Below are 17,973 nucleotides of genomic sequence, written 5' to 3'. Positions count from 1 at the left end.
GTTTTTAAACTTTGTAATATTTTCTCGCTATTTGTGTTGTTTTTTGTCAGTCCCTTCCCTTCAAAAATATAAAATTGAGGTTTCACTGTATTTATGATATTAGTAATATCGTCGCTAATTTTCTAAAAACACGTATCTCAATTTTTGTGAGTTTTGAGTTATTTGATGCAATGAATACAGAATTTGAATAGGCACATATTTCACAAACACGTATCTCAAAACATACTTTATAACATGATAGATTTAAGCAATGACAAAAAACTCGTATCACAACAGAAGACTTTTATAAATATTATAAACTCGTATCTTGAGTTACTTGTTTGTAAGTATACAGAATACTGAACTCTGACAGATGATTATACTGAAGCACTTTCTCGTAAGTCAAGATACGTGTTTACTGCAGTAATATTGTGAAATGACTCACAGTGAAGTTGCAACGCATTCTCGTATCTCAGACAATATGACTGATAGGTCGAAAGTATAGATATATGTAATAGAAAGATAGATATAGATAGATTGACGAAACATACATTTTTTAATGAAAATATACTTCTAGTTATATATTATATTTCATGAAAAATAACTATTTTAAATGGATATTTCATAGAAGAAAATTTATTTCTGAATTAAAAACTGAGAGAAGAAAGTTATTATTTGCCTCTCTTGAAAAGTTGTGTTTTTCGAGATACATGTTTGTAGAAAATTACCGACGATATGTATTTAATTACACTATAAATTGGTAGATAGCTTTTTCACTTGACCATTATCTAGACCAGCGATGGCAAATATGTGGCTCGCGTGCCCGACTTTGCACGGTAAAAGTTTTCGATGGCACGCCAAAAAATAAATTCCTTTTATTTTTTAATGTTCAATACAATAGTATTAAAAACATGGAAATGCATGCCTGATACTTTTATATCTGTTAAAAAACTAGCAATCTCATTGTTGACCATTTTTTCTTCCACATACTCATGTGAAAGTATTCTTTCTACATTGAATCATGTACATTCAAAGGCTAGAAATAGGTTGACAAAGGAAGATTCAGTAGCATGTATTAATTTGCCATAAACGATATATTATATCAACCTGATATAAAAAAAGTCTCACAAAATATAACATGAAACAAAAATTAGTGTGTTACTAAATGTTTTTATATTTCCTTATTTTCTTTCATTTTACGTGTATCCTTTTTTTATATATTCAATAAATATGATTTAGATTATATCGTCGGTGTTTTGTAAAAAGGGCGAATCAGCCATTTTGGCGAAATTGAGATTTTAATGAAAACTCAATATGTACCTCACTAGCTTTGTTGTGTAAAAATGGCGAACTTGTATCTCCACGGGAAAGTAATTAAAAACGATAATCGTAAGGGCGAATATCCACTTAGTGTTATGAATAAAAGGCGAATGTGACATATTAGGCCTTTTAAAATAAAATATGTCCTGAAGTAGTGGTAAGTGTTATGATGTAAGGGCGAATATACGATATTCGCCCTTCTTGCATATCCACCTACATATCAATGTGACCATTGTTAAATCAAAATTGTCAAATTCGCCCAAGGTCGCTATCATTCGTGTCATTTTAATATTGACAAAGTGTATTGGCGGGATTGTTTTTAGAAGTTTCCTCAATGTAATTTATGGCTCGATGACATTGAGCTACTTTACAAGCTGCTTGTCATTGAGTTTAAAAGCGGGTGAGTCAGCTAGTGCGATTGTGATGATGACACACAAAACTTTCCACTCGCTCAGAAGCCAACAAGCTAGCGATTTAAAACCGTCATTTTTGGTACTATTTTGACAGGACGTATTGAGTAGTTCGTTTTTTACCGGCTGGTTCGCCACTATCGCTCTACTGGCAGACGCAGATCGGCCCACATGCCAGCGTGTAACGTGTAAAGTAGCCCGGCTTTCAACTTTTCTCGGTAGATTGTTTACAATCTGCTTGTTAGCTTGTTCGATGATGACACTGGGCTTTTTTACAAGCAGATTGTAAATTCGCTAACAAGCAGCTTGTAAAGTAGCTGAATGTCATCGAGCCATTAGTGATAAGAGAATGTTTAAGTTGATAATCTTTTAAACAATAGTTTGAAATATAGTTATTTGCTTTTTCTACTAACTGAACAGCATTTGTATTCAATATTAAGTATTCATCGAGTGATACAACATACTTTACCTCAAAATGAGTGAGATGTAAGTTTTCTTGTTTAATTTTTCGTGTTGTACAATTGTTAATTGGTTTCGTTATGTAATATTGTAATGTTACATTGACATATTAATATTGTTTGCGTATGTATACATAACATACCTACTTAATAATATTATATTCATTCTTGAAAAAAAAATCGGTGTATGTACTTATGTACGCGCGTTAGAAGTTGTACTTTGGCGTAACTAAAATTGCGATAACCTAGATTCTTCGACTAGCTCTTAATTATCTTGTTAAATTACACTTGTAAGAAAACGGGCTGCTTATTGAAGCGCCGTTGTTTTATTTCTATAAATTTTAACTTATATTAACTAAATTATATAATTATTTATCGTTGTTTTTATTTTTAAAGTAACAACTGCCACTATGATGTTTAAATAGTTTGTTTACGTAAGTAATTGCAAATGGCCGACAATAATAAATTCACTGCCTAGGCAACGGAACAATTCTAAACTATGATATTATACTGTATAATCGTCACGATTGAAGTATCATACTGTGGCGTAAAGGTAGTGCTTTCGGCTGATAACCGAACAATCGGTGGTTCGAATCCAATCGAGTGCGTTTTTTTTTGTGTGAAAAAATAAATTATGTGTTACATGTCACACGCCAAAAATACACTCTGATCTGATTTCACAAACGCGCTAAAAGAAGTATAACTTCAAAAATGTGTGGTACTTTACCGCTCGTAGGCATGTTTTGACACGTAGGTTTTATTTATATTACCATTCTGACACGCCTAAAATTACAAAAAGTAATACCTACTCGTTATTTTATTGTATTTCAGATTGTCTCGAGGACAACAGATGGTTAAATTAGTTCAGTTCAAATTAGGTGTAATTACTGCAGAAAGATTGAGTGACGCTACCGCTGTTCACATTAATTCGCTGGTGATTTTACCTGAGAAACCTTAAGAAATCCAATCCAACGAAACAATTGCTGTCTCAAGTGATCACTTTCGTCGATGTGATGAAAATGATTTGATTTTGGACGAAAAAACAGGGAGCTTTGTGTCCGCATTTATTTGTAATGATTGTGAGCAGAAATATCATTATAAAAGTAAATTAAAAAATCATTTGAAATCATATGAAAAAACACATTAAGATAAAATACTGGAAATCTGGCTATGGAAAGAAAAAAAAAACAACTGAGAGCCGCTGAAAAAGAGTATAAAACTGCGACGGGAAATGTTGTTCGACATAGGAAACGATTTAATGTTTTCTGCAGAAAATGTACATATAAATGCAGTGATAGATTTTCGAAGGAAGAAAAGGACATGATTTTTGAGAAATTTTGGAAACTCAGTGAAAACGATGGCAATCAAGATCAACAGACAATATATTTCAGATATTAAACAATTGAAAACTCCAAAAGGCAGCGTGTAAACAATATTTCACACAATTTTATTCATTTTGTATCTCCAGTCCAGTTAATTTGTCCTTACTTAATAAAAAATAATCTGATGTTCCATAACTATTTTGATTAGGTATAAAATGCCTTTTAAGGACAAAAACACTGTTAATTTTCACTAGAATATGGTTTTTAATTTAATTTAACTTTCACTATTATATTGTTTTGTCTTCTATAAGTTTAAATAAAATATTATAAACATAATAAAATTACTTGAATTATAATTATTTCCTAATAAACCTAAAGGGCGAATATCCATTTAAAATGATTTTTCTGACCTTTTCATACAAGTTTGTTCATTTTTTTCACATCATCAAGACAGTATTTCCTCTAAGCTTTATTATGTATTTGTTAGAAATTTATAATCATCCATAGGTAATTAATAAATAAATGTCAAAAGTTAAAAATCCTCCTCCTGTAAAATAGCATTTTGGTTGATTCGCCCTTTTTACAAAACACCGACGATATGAGGCGTCTAATTACAAAAAGCGACAGGTCCATAATTCGATATTTGCGGGAAGTAACGTTTTTATGTTTCAAACTTCAATTATTTGTTTTCACGTGAGATTATTTTTTCCGTTGTATTCTATGTCGAAATTAGAACCAAATGGCAATTTGCTTCAGCCGATAACCTCCTAAATGTAATAAATATAGGAAAAATAAAATTGGACGTAGCGCTACTTGAACCTCACTTTTTAATTTATTCCGCATAAGGCACATATTTCCGTGGCACTGTCATGAGTTTACCGGATGCTACAACATGGGAGACGCCATTTCCAATATTGAACGTTCCTTTATTGGTTGACTTAAACACGCACGAAATCAACCATGCTTAAAATAATATGAAACACGGACTTGGCGCTTTTTGTAATAAATCGAGACTTAAAATATTTTTTTTCATAGGGTTTGTCGCGTTTTGGAATTTATAGATCAATACATATTGTGTAAAATAATACAAATAAGACGTTCGTATTTTTTTCTCGATTTTGACCAAATGTGGACTAATTGCTTTTTGGAATTAGACGCCTCACATCATGTGTTAACCTAAAAAGGAATGGCAAGCGCCACGAATTAAAAAAAAATGGCTCATTTTTATATGCCGATCAAATTCTATTTGCCATCCCTGATCTAGACTATTCCTATACTGCTTGATTTCAAAATATTTTACAATAATGAAATTACTTTTTGTGAAGTTTATAATTTATTAAATATGTATTTATTATGAAGTAATAGTATTTAGTGATTTGATTATTTATATCATCTTAGATTTATATCATTATTTTGAATACAACAAGCTGTATTTAAATATCATCAGTAATACTTTTTGTTACTAATTTTATTTGAAATGAATAGTGAAATTATTAAAGGAATGCTAAATACATTTTAGACATAATAATTATACTATCCAATTCTTTCATATACAACCAATAGGCATCCTAGACTATGACAGTTGGTTAAAATCATTAAACAGATTAAAAGAAACATTATTTTAATGAATAATTTTTGACCTGTATAATATGATCTGGTTCTTCTCCGTTTTCATACCTTGCCCACATCTTAAGGTATAGTAATTCTAGATTATGAGTAAAATAGTTACAGTCAAACAAGTGGCTATTAGTTCTGGCCCGCCATACCTTTTCACGCATAACCTTTAAATAATTCCTGTCTGTTCCGAGTCGGACAGCAATACCTTGATATTCTTCAATAGTGCTTGCGATAAGTTCCGGGCAACCTAGAGCAGTGAGAAGAGAAGCGGAAACTCTCGATGCTGAGGCTCTCCCCAATAGAGTGACAACAGGAGTGCCGGCCCAAAGAATGTCCATGGTTGTCGTGTGTCCGTTGCATATAGTTGTATCCAAATAGACATCGGTCAGCTGACCTCGTCTCACATGTTCTTCCTTACCGACTACATTTGTGAACAAAATTTTTTCACCTGATAATCCGAACCGTTTTGCTGCTGCTTGTAAATTACTCTCACTCTGGGGTGGAAATCGAACGAGCCATAAGATAGAGTTTGGAACACGGTTGAGTATTTCGACCCAAATTTGTAGAATATGTGGATTGATTTTGTAATGTTGGTTAAAATTACAATATACTACAGCATTTTCAGGAATGCCGTATTGTTGGCGAGCAGTCAAAACTATATTCTTGGGAGTCTGTTCACCTGTGGCCGCTTTAAACTCTGCCTGACTTGTAACGGAGCCATTCGTAATGACGATACCATCAATGGATGTCTGTGTTTGTCCGTTCGATATCATATTATCTATAAAGGTGGTAACTGGGAGTTGCGCAACTTTTAGACGTCTTTCAATGTTATCATCTGTTTTAAAATTTTCCTTAACTTCACTCACAACTGCTTTTTCAATAAAAGGTGATAAATCGGCAGCATTTAGTATGGCTACATTATCTGCTACTTCTTTTAATGGCTGCGAACTGTCAACAACTATTAATCTCTCCTGTAAATGTGGGAACATTTGCTTATGATCTCCAATGAAGTATGTTTTAGGCATGTAAGCAAGTTTTTCACTGTATTGATCAGCGTATATTAGTGGTGAAGTTATGTTATCGGTTATGATATAGTCAATAAAGGTGGATCCGCTGGTCCCCGGGTAGCCCAGCCAGGCCGCTTGGATCGGTGCAGGCCTCAAAGCGAATACTTCATTCCTCGCGCCTTTAGTGTAAACATTCAAATTAATTAGAATGTCAATTTTATCCGCATATATTCTATCGGCAGCTTCCCCATTGTTGTACTGAAGTATTGACATCTCGACAAAATGATCACATTCTGTAGCTATTTTGTGACGAAACGTTGTGCCGTCGTCGTCGCTAAGAGCGTAACAGAAAATTTCAAAACCATCTCTGTTGTGGAGACCTGGAATCGATTGCATTAAATGAGATGTGGGGTGATTACCGAAATCACTGCTAACGTAGCCTATCCGTAAACGGCCTTTTGGTCTCCTTGAAAATTGGTAAGGTGGTTTCCCAAGAATTTTAACATTTTGTATACATTGATTTGCGCTGTACTCAGCGATTATTTTACGCATATTAAGAGACAGAGGAAATAGCATTGAGTGATGTGGATGAATAGACGGCATCTCATGTATAGCTATTTGTTCTTTAACAATGGCAACCGATTTCTTCATGTATGTTTCATAGTCTATCCAATCACATATGACCAAAAAGCAGTGTGTTAGCCAACAATAAGCGTTGTGATGCTCACTATTTAAGCTTAGAGTTATTTTGTAGTACTGAATGGCATCCATGATATTTCCAATGTCCTTATGAAAATTTGCCAAATTAAAATAGGCATCTGTGAATTTTGGGTTTATTTCAATTGCTTTAGTGTAATATTCCAATGCTCCAATTATATCCTTCATCTCTTTTAAAGTGTTTCCCATATTGCTGTATGCGTCTGCAAATGTAGGATTGAGCCGAATGGCTTCCTTAAAATGTAAAGCAGCGTCGGTGTATAGACCTCGCTCTTTAAGAATGCAAGCGAAATTATTATGTGCCTGAGGAAATTCTGGTTTTATTTCCAAAGCCCTCTTGTAAAGTTCTGTCGCAAGTTCCACGTCTCCCTGAATTCTTTTGATGTTAGCCAAATTGTTTATAGCGTCGGCGTGGGAAGGATTAAGTGCTAGGGCATGATTATAACACTCTTCCGCTTCTGTAAACCGTTTCATATCGCCGTAAGCAGCTCCGAGATTGCAATAGGCATCTGGAAAATTAGGTTGTAGTTCAATAGCTATTTTGTATCTGATTATTGCCTCCTCCAAGTACCCACTGTCGTAATATACAGAGGCGAGGTTTACATGGGCCACTGCATTATCTGGTGAAAGTTCAATAGTTTGAAGATATGCTGAGGTTGCACGATCTAGTATTCTCAATTCTTTAAAAGTATTTCCTAAGTTAAAAAAAGGACACGCGTAAGTCGGTTCTAGCTTACATGCCTTATCAAAGTGATGAATTGCGAGCCAGTGTTCTTTTTCAATACTGTATATGCAGCCTAAATGATTCCAAGCGATCGCTGAATCGGGCTTCATTTCGAGTACTCTGATGTAGCAACCCTTCGCTTCAGCGTATCTGTTAAGATTTCTTAGTAAATTTCCTAAATCAATTCTTACATTAATAATTTCGGGATTGAGTCTCAAGATAGTTATATACGTTTCTATCGCTTTATCTGTATCATCGATAAAAACAAATGTTTCCGCCATAGCTATGTATGCGTCTATGTAATCTGGCTTAATTTGGATTGCAGTTTGATAGTTTTCCAATGCCTGAAGTGGCTGTCCACGTCGCATTAAAATACTTCCCATGTGAAAGTAAGGTTCGGCTTGAAGGGGGCTGTGTTCCAAGGATAACCTCAGAAATTGTTCAGATGTTTCAAGTCTGTTGCATTGCAAATGAATCGATGTCAACAGTAAAAGTGTAGCTGAAATGTTATCTTCCTGTGTAAGCAGTTGCATACAATGTCGTTCTGCATTGTCATAGTCACCAGATTGATATTCTTGATGGGCCAATTCCAGCAAACTCATTGATGATATCACCTGATTATCATTTGTAACATTCATGGTGGGATTATTAGGTACGCCTGGAAACATTTATACAAAGATGCCATCAGAATAATATCAAGAAGCTTGTGACAATCCAATCCATTGAGGGCCACTACATTACTGTAGTTTTTATTATAGTTTAGTATTTCCAAAAAAAATCTTGAAAGTTAACTCTAAGAATATGCTTCAACCATTTTATTAATAGCACCAATTTATACATTTTCCAATAATTATTTGCAGAACACAGAGAACAAAAGTCGTATATTCTTGCCCGAGTCTAGACATATTATATGCTCAGGTCACTCTCCACTCTACATTACATACATTTAATCATGAAGGGAGGTTGACAGGGCTCTAACCTTGGGGCCCGGCAAGGCGAGTCGACCAGATAAGAGAGATAAACACACATCACAAATTTGAAAACATACATCAAATATTATTTAAAATTATGCGGTTATACGGTAAAATTTTTAATTGTGTATCGATACTCGACAACTCCATAATTCAAATGGATGTATTAAAATATACAAAAAAACACTAAATATACATTTTAATTATACCGCGTACACCATTTGGAAAACGCTACTGTAGAGTATCACACTGCCTTTATCCTTAGCGATAGATAGGGGGCTCCGCCAAAGATCCTAGCCTGGGGGCCCGGTTCAGGATGTGGGGGCCATGTATTTAATACAGGAACTTGGTATAATCGTCACTAACGTGAAGTGTAAGCACTAACGAAAGTATTTTAACATTACTAAGCTCGACGTTGGAATGCAGTGACCGCAGGCTACCGTGACAGGCATAATTAATTGTCATTGACAATATACATACTACTGTCATATCAATAATGTTTTGCGCTCAAGCCAATGTCTTGCATGCGACTATATACATTACTACTAGTGTACAAGTAGTGTCTCTTCGCAAGATGTGTCGCTGCGCTCCAATTGCTAGTTTTAGGATATGTACGGAAAAATTGTTGCTTAAGCCTCAATTACATTGAGCTTCTTTACGAGCTGTTTATTGGCGAATTTAAAAGCGGGCGATTCAGCTACTGCGATTTGATTTGAAACTTTCCATTCGCTGAGAAGCTACAAGCCAGCGACTATTTTGACGGAACGTAGTTCGTTTTTTTACCGGGAGGTTGGTACTGCGCTCTACTGCGCAGACGCAGAAGTCACACACGCCGGCGTGTAGCGTGTAAAGTTGACCGGCTTTCAACTTTTCTCGGTAGAGTGTTTACAATCTGCTTATTAGCTTATTCGATGATTACACTGGGCGACTTTACAGGCAGATTGTAAATTCGCCAATAAACAGCTCGTAAAGAAGCTCAATGTAATTGAGGCTTTAGTGACACTGTGATATGGCAGCCTGCTAGTTGACCACCGCTGTATTAATATGTTATGTAAAAATTAATAACAAATGTACTAACCACAATATTTTTAAGCAAAGTAGTATTAAACACTATGTAAATACGTAAATATTATATTTATGATTCACACTTTGGAGTAATAATCATATTTTATATTTGGTTTTAAGAAACCAATAAAATTGACATATTATTATTAATATGACTTGAACTATTTGTCATTGTTTTAAACAATATTTATTTTGTAACAATTAGAATTTTTTGGAGGGTAGAAGAGAATACAATTTATATGGCTATTAAATGTAGATAAATAGATAAGCTGATACTTTATCACTGTTTTGTGGTATTATTAAATTATTTTCTGGAATATTATATTAAGTGTCATTCAAAGTAGCTTCAAGTTGTCAAGTAATTAGTTTCTTTAAATATTCATTTTCAATACAACTGGCACTATCTATTCGTAATATGAAACCTGCATAAATATTAAATGAAATTTCCATTATGAAGAAATATAACACACACATAATGTTATTTTTGAATGCCACATCAGCAGTGAGCCACAAGAAAAGTTGTTATTCAAACGTAATTGTACATATTTAATTTTGTTAATAATAACAAAATGCTTTCAAAAGAGGAACAAATAAAAGTACTGAGGGGCAGGTTTACACTTGAAGGAGCCCTGGTTTAATACAATATGGGGGCCCACGAAAAATAACACAAGCAAAAGGCAGTTTATGAATGTGGTTTTTTGCTGTATGATATTGCACATTACAATTATGAGTATTTTCGCTGATGTGTGCAATATTAATGATTTTTGCATAGTTGTCTTAACGTCTGAACACTATATTGGGTTCTGATATTCAAATTTGTTCATACTTTCTTACTGTGGCACATTTTTTTTTTGCGATTGTAAATAATAGTACATATTTAAGCAGTGACGGCTCGTGGATAAGATATTTGGGTGTGCTGCGGTTGATTAAAAATAAAAATGAATCTATATTTGGATTATATTTTATGATTAACATCAAAATTAAAAATAAATAATTAAAATAAAGAACTTTGCATAAATTGCTTGCAGAAATAAATTTTAACAATGTTAATAAATCATTATAGCTATATGTCTTTCCTCGCTGTGGCGCACCTGCTCACGCGTGACGCAGAAACGGAGAAATACTGAAATCGGACTGTCTGACTCGCAGTGCCGATTTGGCTCACAGCTGCGAGCACCGCTGTCCGCGCCCTTCCTTAGCCCACTCGAGAATATTCTATTGAAATCGGTACAGTGCAAAATCAAGTACTTACCGTGATGTATGATAATATTATTGGACATTGAATGTATCAATGCGCGGGCGAGCTGATAACATCCTTAATAATATTGATATTTTCAAATATACATAAATTTATGGATATTATAATATTACATTTGTCTCAATTTGCTTGGAGGTGCTGCAGTACCACAGTGCATATGGACGAACCGCCACTGTATACAAGGATTTTTTTTTTAAAGTACTTAGCTACCTTTTGTCGACCTTTTGGGACCTGAAAATTACCAACCAATTTGGGAGCCCGAAGCTATAGACTCCCCTTTTTTTGACCATGTCCGATCCTCCAGTGCGAAAATGATATGTTGAAGTGTCATGGCCGCCGTCGTGGCGCTGCGATTTATGCCAGTATTGTACTTCTCGAAACGGCCACGCTTCACGTTAAACTTCCCGCATATTAATAGAATCATATGGGCATCCACAGAGTGAAGGTTTCTATTAAAAGATTTTTGTTTTTACGAGAAATACGTGTTAGCCACTTGTTCAACATATTAGGTCCATACCCTGTCTTTAAAAATGAAATTAAAAAATAATATGTGTATTTGCCAAACCCAGGATTAGAACCTGGGACCCACGACATTATAAACCAACGCGTAAGCCGCTCAGCCATTATGGGTGTGCTCAGTTTCAGTAAAATTTCATTTAATTATGGGGACCGTAATTAGTTAGTTTTACATAACAACAACATTCTATGCTTCAGGCCCTTAGAATAATGGCTATTTTGACAGGTCTCATGCCAGTTAGGCTTTACTAATCAAAATGCATTCTATAATTAATTAGTTTCTTTTAAATGAGATAAAACAAAACTTTACCACAAATTCTTAATTATTAGCCTTTTAAGCCCTATGGTGAATCTAAATCTGATAGTACCTAACTACTTAAAGGATTTTTTCTTTACTATATATGCTGCTAGAAAATGGAAATGGATATAACAAGGTGACGATATTTAGATATGGGGCGTACTACATAGTTCAGTGTGTAAAGCATTGGGTTTTTGTCCAGGATTCTAGGTTAAATTCCTGGTGAGGTCATAATATAATTATGTGTTTATATTGTGACCGTTTCACTTCTACTACTCCACGAAACTACTGTCATTGGGGCTCATAGCTACTTGAAGTGTTAAAAAGAAAATACCTATATGTACTACTAATGGCTTTATGGTGGCGAACGCTCAAAAGGAAATTTTAAAACTCTTTTAGTTCAGGCTGTATGGACACCATTAGTGGCTTTATCCGACTGGCTTTCTCTCAGGTATGCTTACGTATTACAGTGGTAGTCTGTAGTCTCGCCAGAAGATATATATATTTGCTTATATTACATTATTATAATACCTATAGAATTTTAAAAATCGGAAGTACCAATTTTGTTCCCCCAAAGTTCAGAACTAACCTGCCATTGGTGATACCAATTGGGAGTGCATTAACTGTGTTCAACAAAATCATTTTGGATATTGACATAATTCCATTTGCGTGTGGGGATGAGTATAGATGGACGCAGGGCTCAAAATGGATTGGAACGCACCGGAGCCCCGTTACGCTTAATAAAATCTACAAAATTATCGCACCGTCTTGTGGAAATATTAATTTGACCATCTTAACTAGATATGCCATATAATAAAAATCTAACGCACTTATTTTTATAAAATACACATACAATTAGACAACTATGTCAATATTACGTAAAATTATCGAGCGCTACTTACGGTTTGTAAAATATTCTGGAGCGCTGGATGGACGTTGTTTTATATAAAAATTAAATGGGGTCTACTTCTTTCATTATTCTATTGGTGAACTTTCATGTAGATAAGTACTCTTTTTTAAGGTTTCTGTTTACTCTTCTAATTATCTACTTTGTTTTTTGTATAAATTAATATTTTTAAAACTGTTATATATTTCTTTGGTTTTTTCCCATCACGTCATGTTGTGAATGTCTCGAATTTATAATTTGTAAGCTGTGTGAATAAATTTGAATATGTAGCGGTGCATAGTAGAATATACTCTTATCGGCCGTCCTCATTATTTTCAATATTACATTTTATGGGAATTAGCTATCTAGGTAGGTACCACTTCTGTCAAGATTTTGGATCCTCAAAACGTTTTCTGGCCCTGAGCCCCTACCACACCCTACCAGTTTGAAATCCCTTTAGCCCTTGATCTACCCTACATATAACAGTTTTTTTTGTGATGTTATCGATATAGTAGTTGCCTTTTTTTATATTTTTTCTCCAATCATGATTCAAAAATGGTTTTGAAAAAAAAGAATAGTTTGGTAATCTTGCCAACTTCAAAAAGTCAATTTCATATTAATCGGCCAGTTTTTATGGGTGGTAATGTTGCCAACCGTACTATAATTATAGTACAATACTATAATTTTGAATCCACGAAAAATGTATAATACTACATTATTTTACGCAAATATGCCCAAAATATTATAATTTTGAAGGATTCGAGATAAAAACTGTTCCTTTACTTCAGTTTTTTTCAGAAATACCTAATATATTTTTTTCCTTTTCGTAAATAATCAACATAGAAAAGATGGTAGCACAGATATCTGGCAACATTCCCAAAATGTTTTTATTTTATCTGTCAATTTTTCAAATATGGTTATGACCGGTTCGGATCGAATTCTCTTATAATTATTGAGTTTATTGCTTTAAAATGGCATTCTCCGGTGAAAATGTAGACTTTATAAACTTACATGGCGGGAAAAAGACAGATATTGAGAATATTACTTCACACAAACTAGCCGTGGTTGTCTTTATACGGGAATTCTGTGTACTCAAACAAGATTGTAAGTTAAATGTTTATCAAAAAGACCAGCAGAATAAATTTATATATACAATTTATAACTTAATAGGATTGATATTCACTATAACTAATTGTCTATATCTATTCAATATAACTTTGTGCTGACATATAGTTAATATTTATTGACTTTTATTTCAGCTCAAGTTGTAGCTCTTGATAAATGCCCGATGGCTCCTAAATACCGGAAAGATTTTTGTATGCTGGTTTTGAAGTTGATTCAGGTATGTGATTAGTTTAATACCAATTAAGGTGCTGAGGATTAAACAAATATACTTATTAGACAATTAGTGATGGTTCCAACGTCTTGTAACTGCTTTGGCATTTTATTTTAACATTGGAATATAGGTATCCCATGGACACGGTGTATGAAATGTCTAATGTGTATGAAATGTACTAAAAACATTAAAATGGCACAGGAGTGAAACACAAAAATCGTCGCCGTAGATGTCAACGGAGCCAGTCCACAAAATTGTATTGCTGAGAAACAGGCACTAAAAGATTTTGTGTGACAAAGGAAAGTAACATTTTTTTATTGAACTTTTTTGTTTTTAGAGATATAACGGTGAAACTTTCAACATAGAGTATACTTTGTGGTGTTATCTTTTTATTATTTTGTACAAATAACTAAAAAAAATAGTATCTTAGAAGTTATGTGTGTTATATCTCTTGACCACTGAATATTGAAATGTAATCAAAAGAGTTTTGTGGCTTAAATCCATTGACCACTTGATGATTTTAAAATACTTTTGTGTACTTTACTCATTTTCGCCAAATTTGTGACTTGGCTCCCTTGACATCTACGGTGACGAAATATGCGAGTTTTCGAGACACTTGTTTTCATAACAAACTTATATGAATAAACGGTATAAGTCGGTGTACAAAAATCCAGACAGGAACTGCGCTAAATTTCATAGCCGATTTTGGCAAAATTCATGAATTCAAGAATGAAAATCTAACCTAACCTAACAAATAATCCAGTATATCGGCTATTTTCAAAATTTGTTTGCTGCTGGCTTCCTGTAAACCGACAAGAACCGAATAAAGTTATAAATTTTGATTCTTTTGAAAGATGAATATGTAGGTATTCTTTATTTATATAATTTTCAAAGGTTATTTTATAACCCAACACAAATAAAACACCTTAACCTTTATACCCCGCTTACACGTGCAAAGATTTACTGTGCACAGAAAGAAAATGTATGGGGAACATGTATTATCCTGCAGTTGGCAAGATTGTGTGCATAAATCAAACAAGATTGGAAGATTCCAAATTGTGATGATTTTTTCCGCGCAAGTAGAATCTGGGCCTGCGCAGTAGAACGATATTGGCGAACCTGCCGGTAAAAAAACGAACTACTCATTTTGAGCTCCGATTTTCAATATGACCTGTCAGATAGTAGTATAAAATGTCAACCTCGCATCTCGCTTACTCTTGAAGAATGAGATTGGAGAGACAGTCAGCACTTTTACGTGTAAACAGTTATTGTCATGACAGTTTAAAATAAGCACACTTGCCGACAGTAATTCCATGCATGTGTACAGGCGCTATTACTTTACTTTACTGTATTGTAAAAATATTTAACTACTGTTAGAGTGTTATTTTGTTTTTTAATTTACTATGAAATTCGATAGTTAAACATAAATTATTACGTATGCCGGGACTATTGATGTTTTTTTTATAATCTATAAGATAATTTAAACATTACCCCGTGACACATCCGCCAGGTGATACAAGTGTGTGTAAGATTCATCAGACATGTAACGCCTGGCTAAGTGACATGACATTGATTCCGCGGCAGATATTTTCACGTGCCAGATATAGTCACTTTAAATAATACAAAATTACTAAATTATGATTTTAAAATTATATTCATGCTTTTGGAAAATAAATCAATCCAATATTTATATCAGCACGAAAATAATAATGGAAAACCACAATACGAATCTATTTAGTTGATGAAATATCGAGAAAGGAAATCAAAAATGAAAAGAAATCACATAATATTGTGTATTTTCACATTGCATAATATGTCTACATTGTTGGATTACTTCGTCACTAATAGACAGTTTAAATAAACTCCAAGAATTTTTTTTTTGTCAAAATGGTTACAACGGATCATTTGAGAGCAAGGTGCCATTTACAGAATATTGTAAACCTATATGTTTTATTATTTACAGTCACATATTTAATTTTGAACCCGATTTACTCAATCTGGTCACTGGAGCACTCGTATTTCTTTAATCTTCAGCACCTAAAAATCCACTCTCATGCTCTGAGATTTAATGCACTGAGATAAAAACCCCTCAGACTAGTGATATAAGCTTTAAAAAGATTTTATACAATGGACCGTCTATATTTAGATGAACAGTCACAGAATAGCGCCTGTACACGTATATGGATTTACTTGCACTAATAGTGTGTATTTTAAATTATCGCGATAGTAACTGTTTACACGTAAAAGTGCTGACTGTCTCGCCAATCTCATTCTTCAAGAGTAAGCGAGACGCGATGTTGTCATTTTGTGGTACTATTTGACAGGTCGTGAAAATCGGTTAACCCCAAAATGAGTCTGCGATGTAGTTTGTTTTTTTACCGGCGTGTTCGCCACTATCGTTCAAGTGATATCGCACAGTCCAATTGTGGCGTCAACATTCAGAAGCTTCTGAAATTTCTAAGTTTAAGCACTTGCATGGCGATGCGCATGCGCACTAGAACGACAGTGCCGAACCTGCCGGAAGAAATACGAACTACACCGCACAGAATATTTTGACGTCTACCGATTATCTATGAACTTGTCCGAACCTGTCTGAATTAGTCAAATAGCAACAATACGATGACAACATCGCGTTTCGTTTATGCTTGAAGAATGAGATTGGAGAGACAGTCAGCACTTTTACATGTAAACAGTTATTATCGTGATAGTTTAAAATACACACTATTGGTGCAAGTAAATCCATGTACGTGTGTAGGCGCTATAATATCGCAAATAATAGTAGGTGAGTAAGCAACCAAAGCATGTACATCAATGGCAGGCTTCCATTTTCATTTTATTTACAATCAAAATATTCATTACTGCTAACACAAATTCTATAGTTCAATCAATCAACCAAAAACCTTCTAAACTCATCAATTAATGTTGTAATACAAAACGTTTGTATTATTCCCTCTATTATAGTAGTTCAACCCTTTTGCAGCTGTATGTTGGTGTATTTTATTTTTAGTGTCCTGATTTAGAATTCAAGGAATTGGAAACACTCCTTAGATCTGAGAAGTACAACCTTTTGAGTCTTCATTTGCAAAACTTTTGTGCTCGTCTGAAACATATTTACGAAGATGGTGTGAGTGCTCTCATGGATTGCGTCTCGGATGCGGTGGAGACTCTGATGATGGAGCCGCAAGAAACCAACCCTTGCATCATCAGCAAGAGTAGTGTTCTAGGTATTTTTATTATTATGCTTGGTCCAGACCAAAAACTTCTGTATGTGAACATTGTTTAGCATCTTTGGCGTAATACAAAAAAAACATTTGTATCAGACCATTTTAAATGTTTCTATACAACTCTCAAACCGTTTTATGTTCATAATTTGTTCCTGGACAGATGTACCGCAGTCTGGACAAGCCATTATTGTTTTTAAATTGATACGATTCACTTCTTATTTGCAAGATTTAATAAAACTCAAAAGTTAAGACAGATTATCAATCTACAGTACTCTCTCAGTACCCAAAAACTAGACAAGTGTCCAATTAGAGAAAACGGCGTTATTAACTTGTTTTTTTTTGTCTGACAGGTCTCTATCTACGAAGGATGATGTTATATCTTGATAAACTTTCGTTTTCTCAAGTGACATCAGTATACGCGTCATTTTGTATATACTACGAGAAGGGCAGACCCGGATCTCTTATGAGATGTCTCAGCAAGGATGTAAGATTAGTTCTTGAACAGGTATAATATCTAAATGGAAACTTTCAATCATTATAATCCCAAAATATTTGATTTCAGAAACTCAATTCATCCGATAGCATGATTGATTTTATGTTGAAAAATGATGAGAGAAAATTCCTAACTAATATGGAAAGTTCCAAAAGGCGAATGAATTTTGATCAGGACAGGTTTGTCTTCAATAATTATTTTTTCATTTTAATTTCTATTTATTGTTATCCACACAATCAGTAAGGGATGAGAATTAATGTACTGTTAGGGTGAGGAATTTATTTTTTAATTACATAATATTCCCATTTGATTTCTAAGAGGCCATCCATGGACTGAAACCGTATGCGGTTTAGATCCGTGTGTCATACATAC

At 34.0% G+C, this 17,973-nt stretch overlaps 2 protein-coding genes across 10 annotated transcripts in view; one reads left to right on the top strand and one right to left on the bottom strand.

Annotated features, from left to right (window-relative positions):
* Positions 1 to 17,973, top strand: part of ida (anaphase promoting complex subunit 5 ida) — an 85,594-nt gene that overhangs the window by 47,718 nt on the left and 19,903 nt on the right. For 7 of the 9 annotated variants that reach the window (XM_085955372.1, XM_085955378.1, XM_085955373.1 and 4 more), the window contains 4 exons: positions 13,808 to 13,890; positions 16,892 to 17,108; positions 17,459 to 17,592; positions 17,671 to 17,780. In XM_085955372.1, coding sequence (XP_085811498.1) covers positions 13,808 to 13,890; positions 16,892 to 17,108; positions 17,459 to 17,592; positions 17,671 to 17,780 — 544 coding nt within the window. Of the gene's footprint in view, positions 1 to 13,442; positions 13,653 to 13,807; positions 13,891 to 16,891; positions 17,109 to 17,458; positions 17,593 to 17,670; positions 17,781 to 17,973 lie in introns of those variants that run through there. The other 2 variants (XM_085955377.1, XM_085955371.1) reach the window with 1 other exon arrangement.
* LOC147065975 (UDP-N-acetylglucosamine--peptide N-acetylglucosaminyltransferase 110 kDa subunit-like) lies at positions 4,322 to 9,137 on the bottom strand. The gene is made up of 2 exons (XM_085955294.1): positions 5,130 to 9,137; positions 4,322 to 4,426 (listed from the first exon to the last, which is right to left on the bottom strand). Exons 1-2 carry the CDS (start codon positions 8,220 to 8,222, stop codon positions 4,322 to 4,324), a joined length of 3,198 nt encoding a protein of 1,065 aa, XP_085811420.1. The 5' UTR covers positions 8,223 to 9,137.

This window comes from Rhyacophila brunnea, unplaced genomic scaffold, assembly GCF_057557595.1.
Source record: "Rhyacophila brunnea isolate RB1 unplaced genomic scaffold, BYU_Rbru_1.0 scaffold_5, whole genome shotgun sequence".
NCBI classification, from domain to species: domain Eukaryota; kingdom Metazoa; phylum Arthropoda; class Insecta; order Trichoptera; family Rhyacophilidae; genus Rhyacophila; species Rhyacophila brunnea.
This window is presented reverse-complemented; position numbering and strand designations above follow the sequence as displayed.

Excerpts from the sequence above, each read along its gene's own strand:
- LOC147065975 (XM_085955294.1), bottom strand. The coding sequence starts at position 8,222 with ATGTTTCCAGGCGTACCTAATAATCCCACCATGAATGTTACAAATGAT. Across the intron at positions 4,427-5,129 it reads AACCAGATCATATTATACAG|TCAACCAATAAAGGAACGTT; the intron begins GTCAAAAATTAT and ends TGCGTGTTTAAG.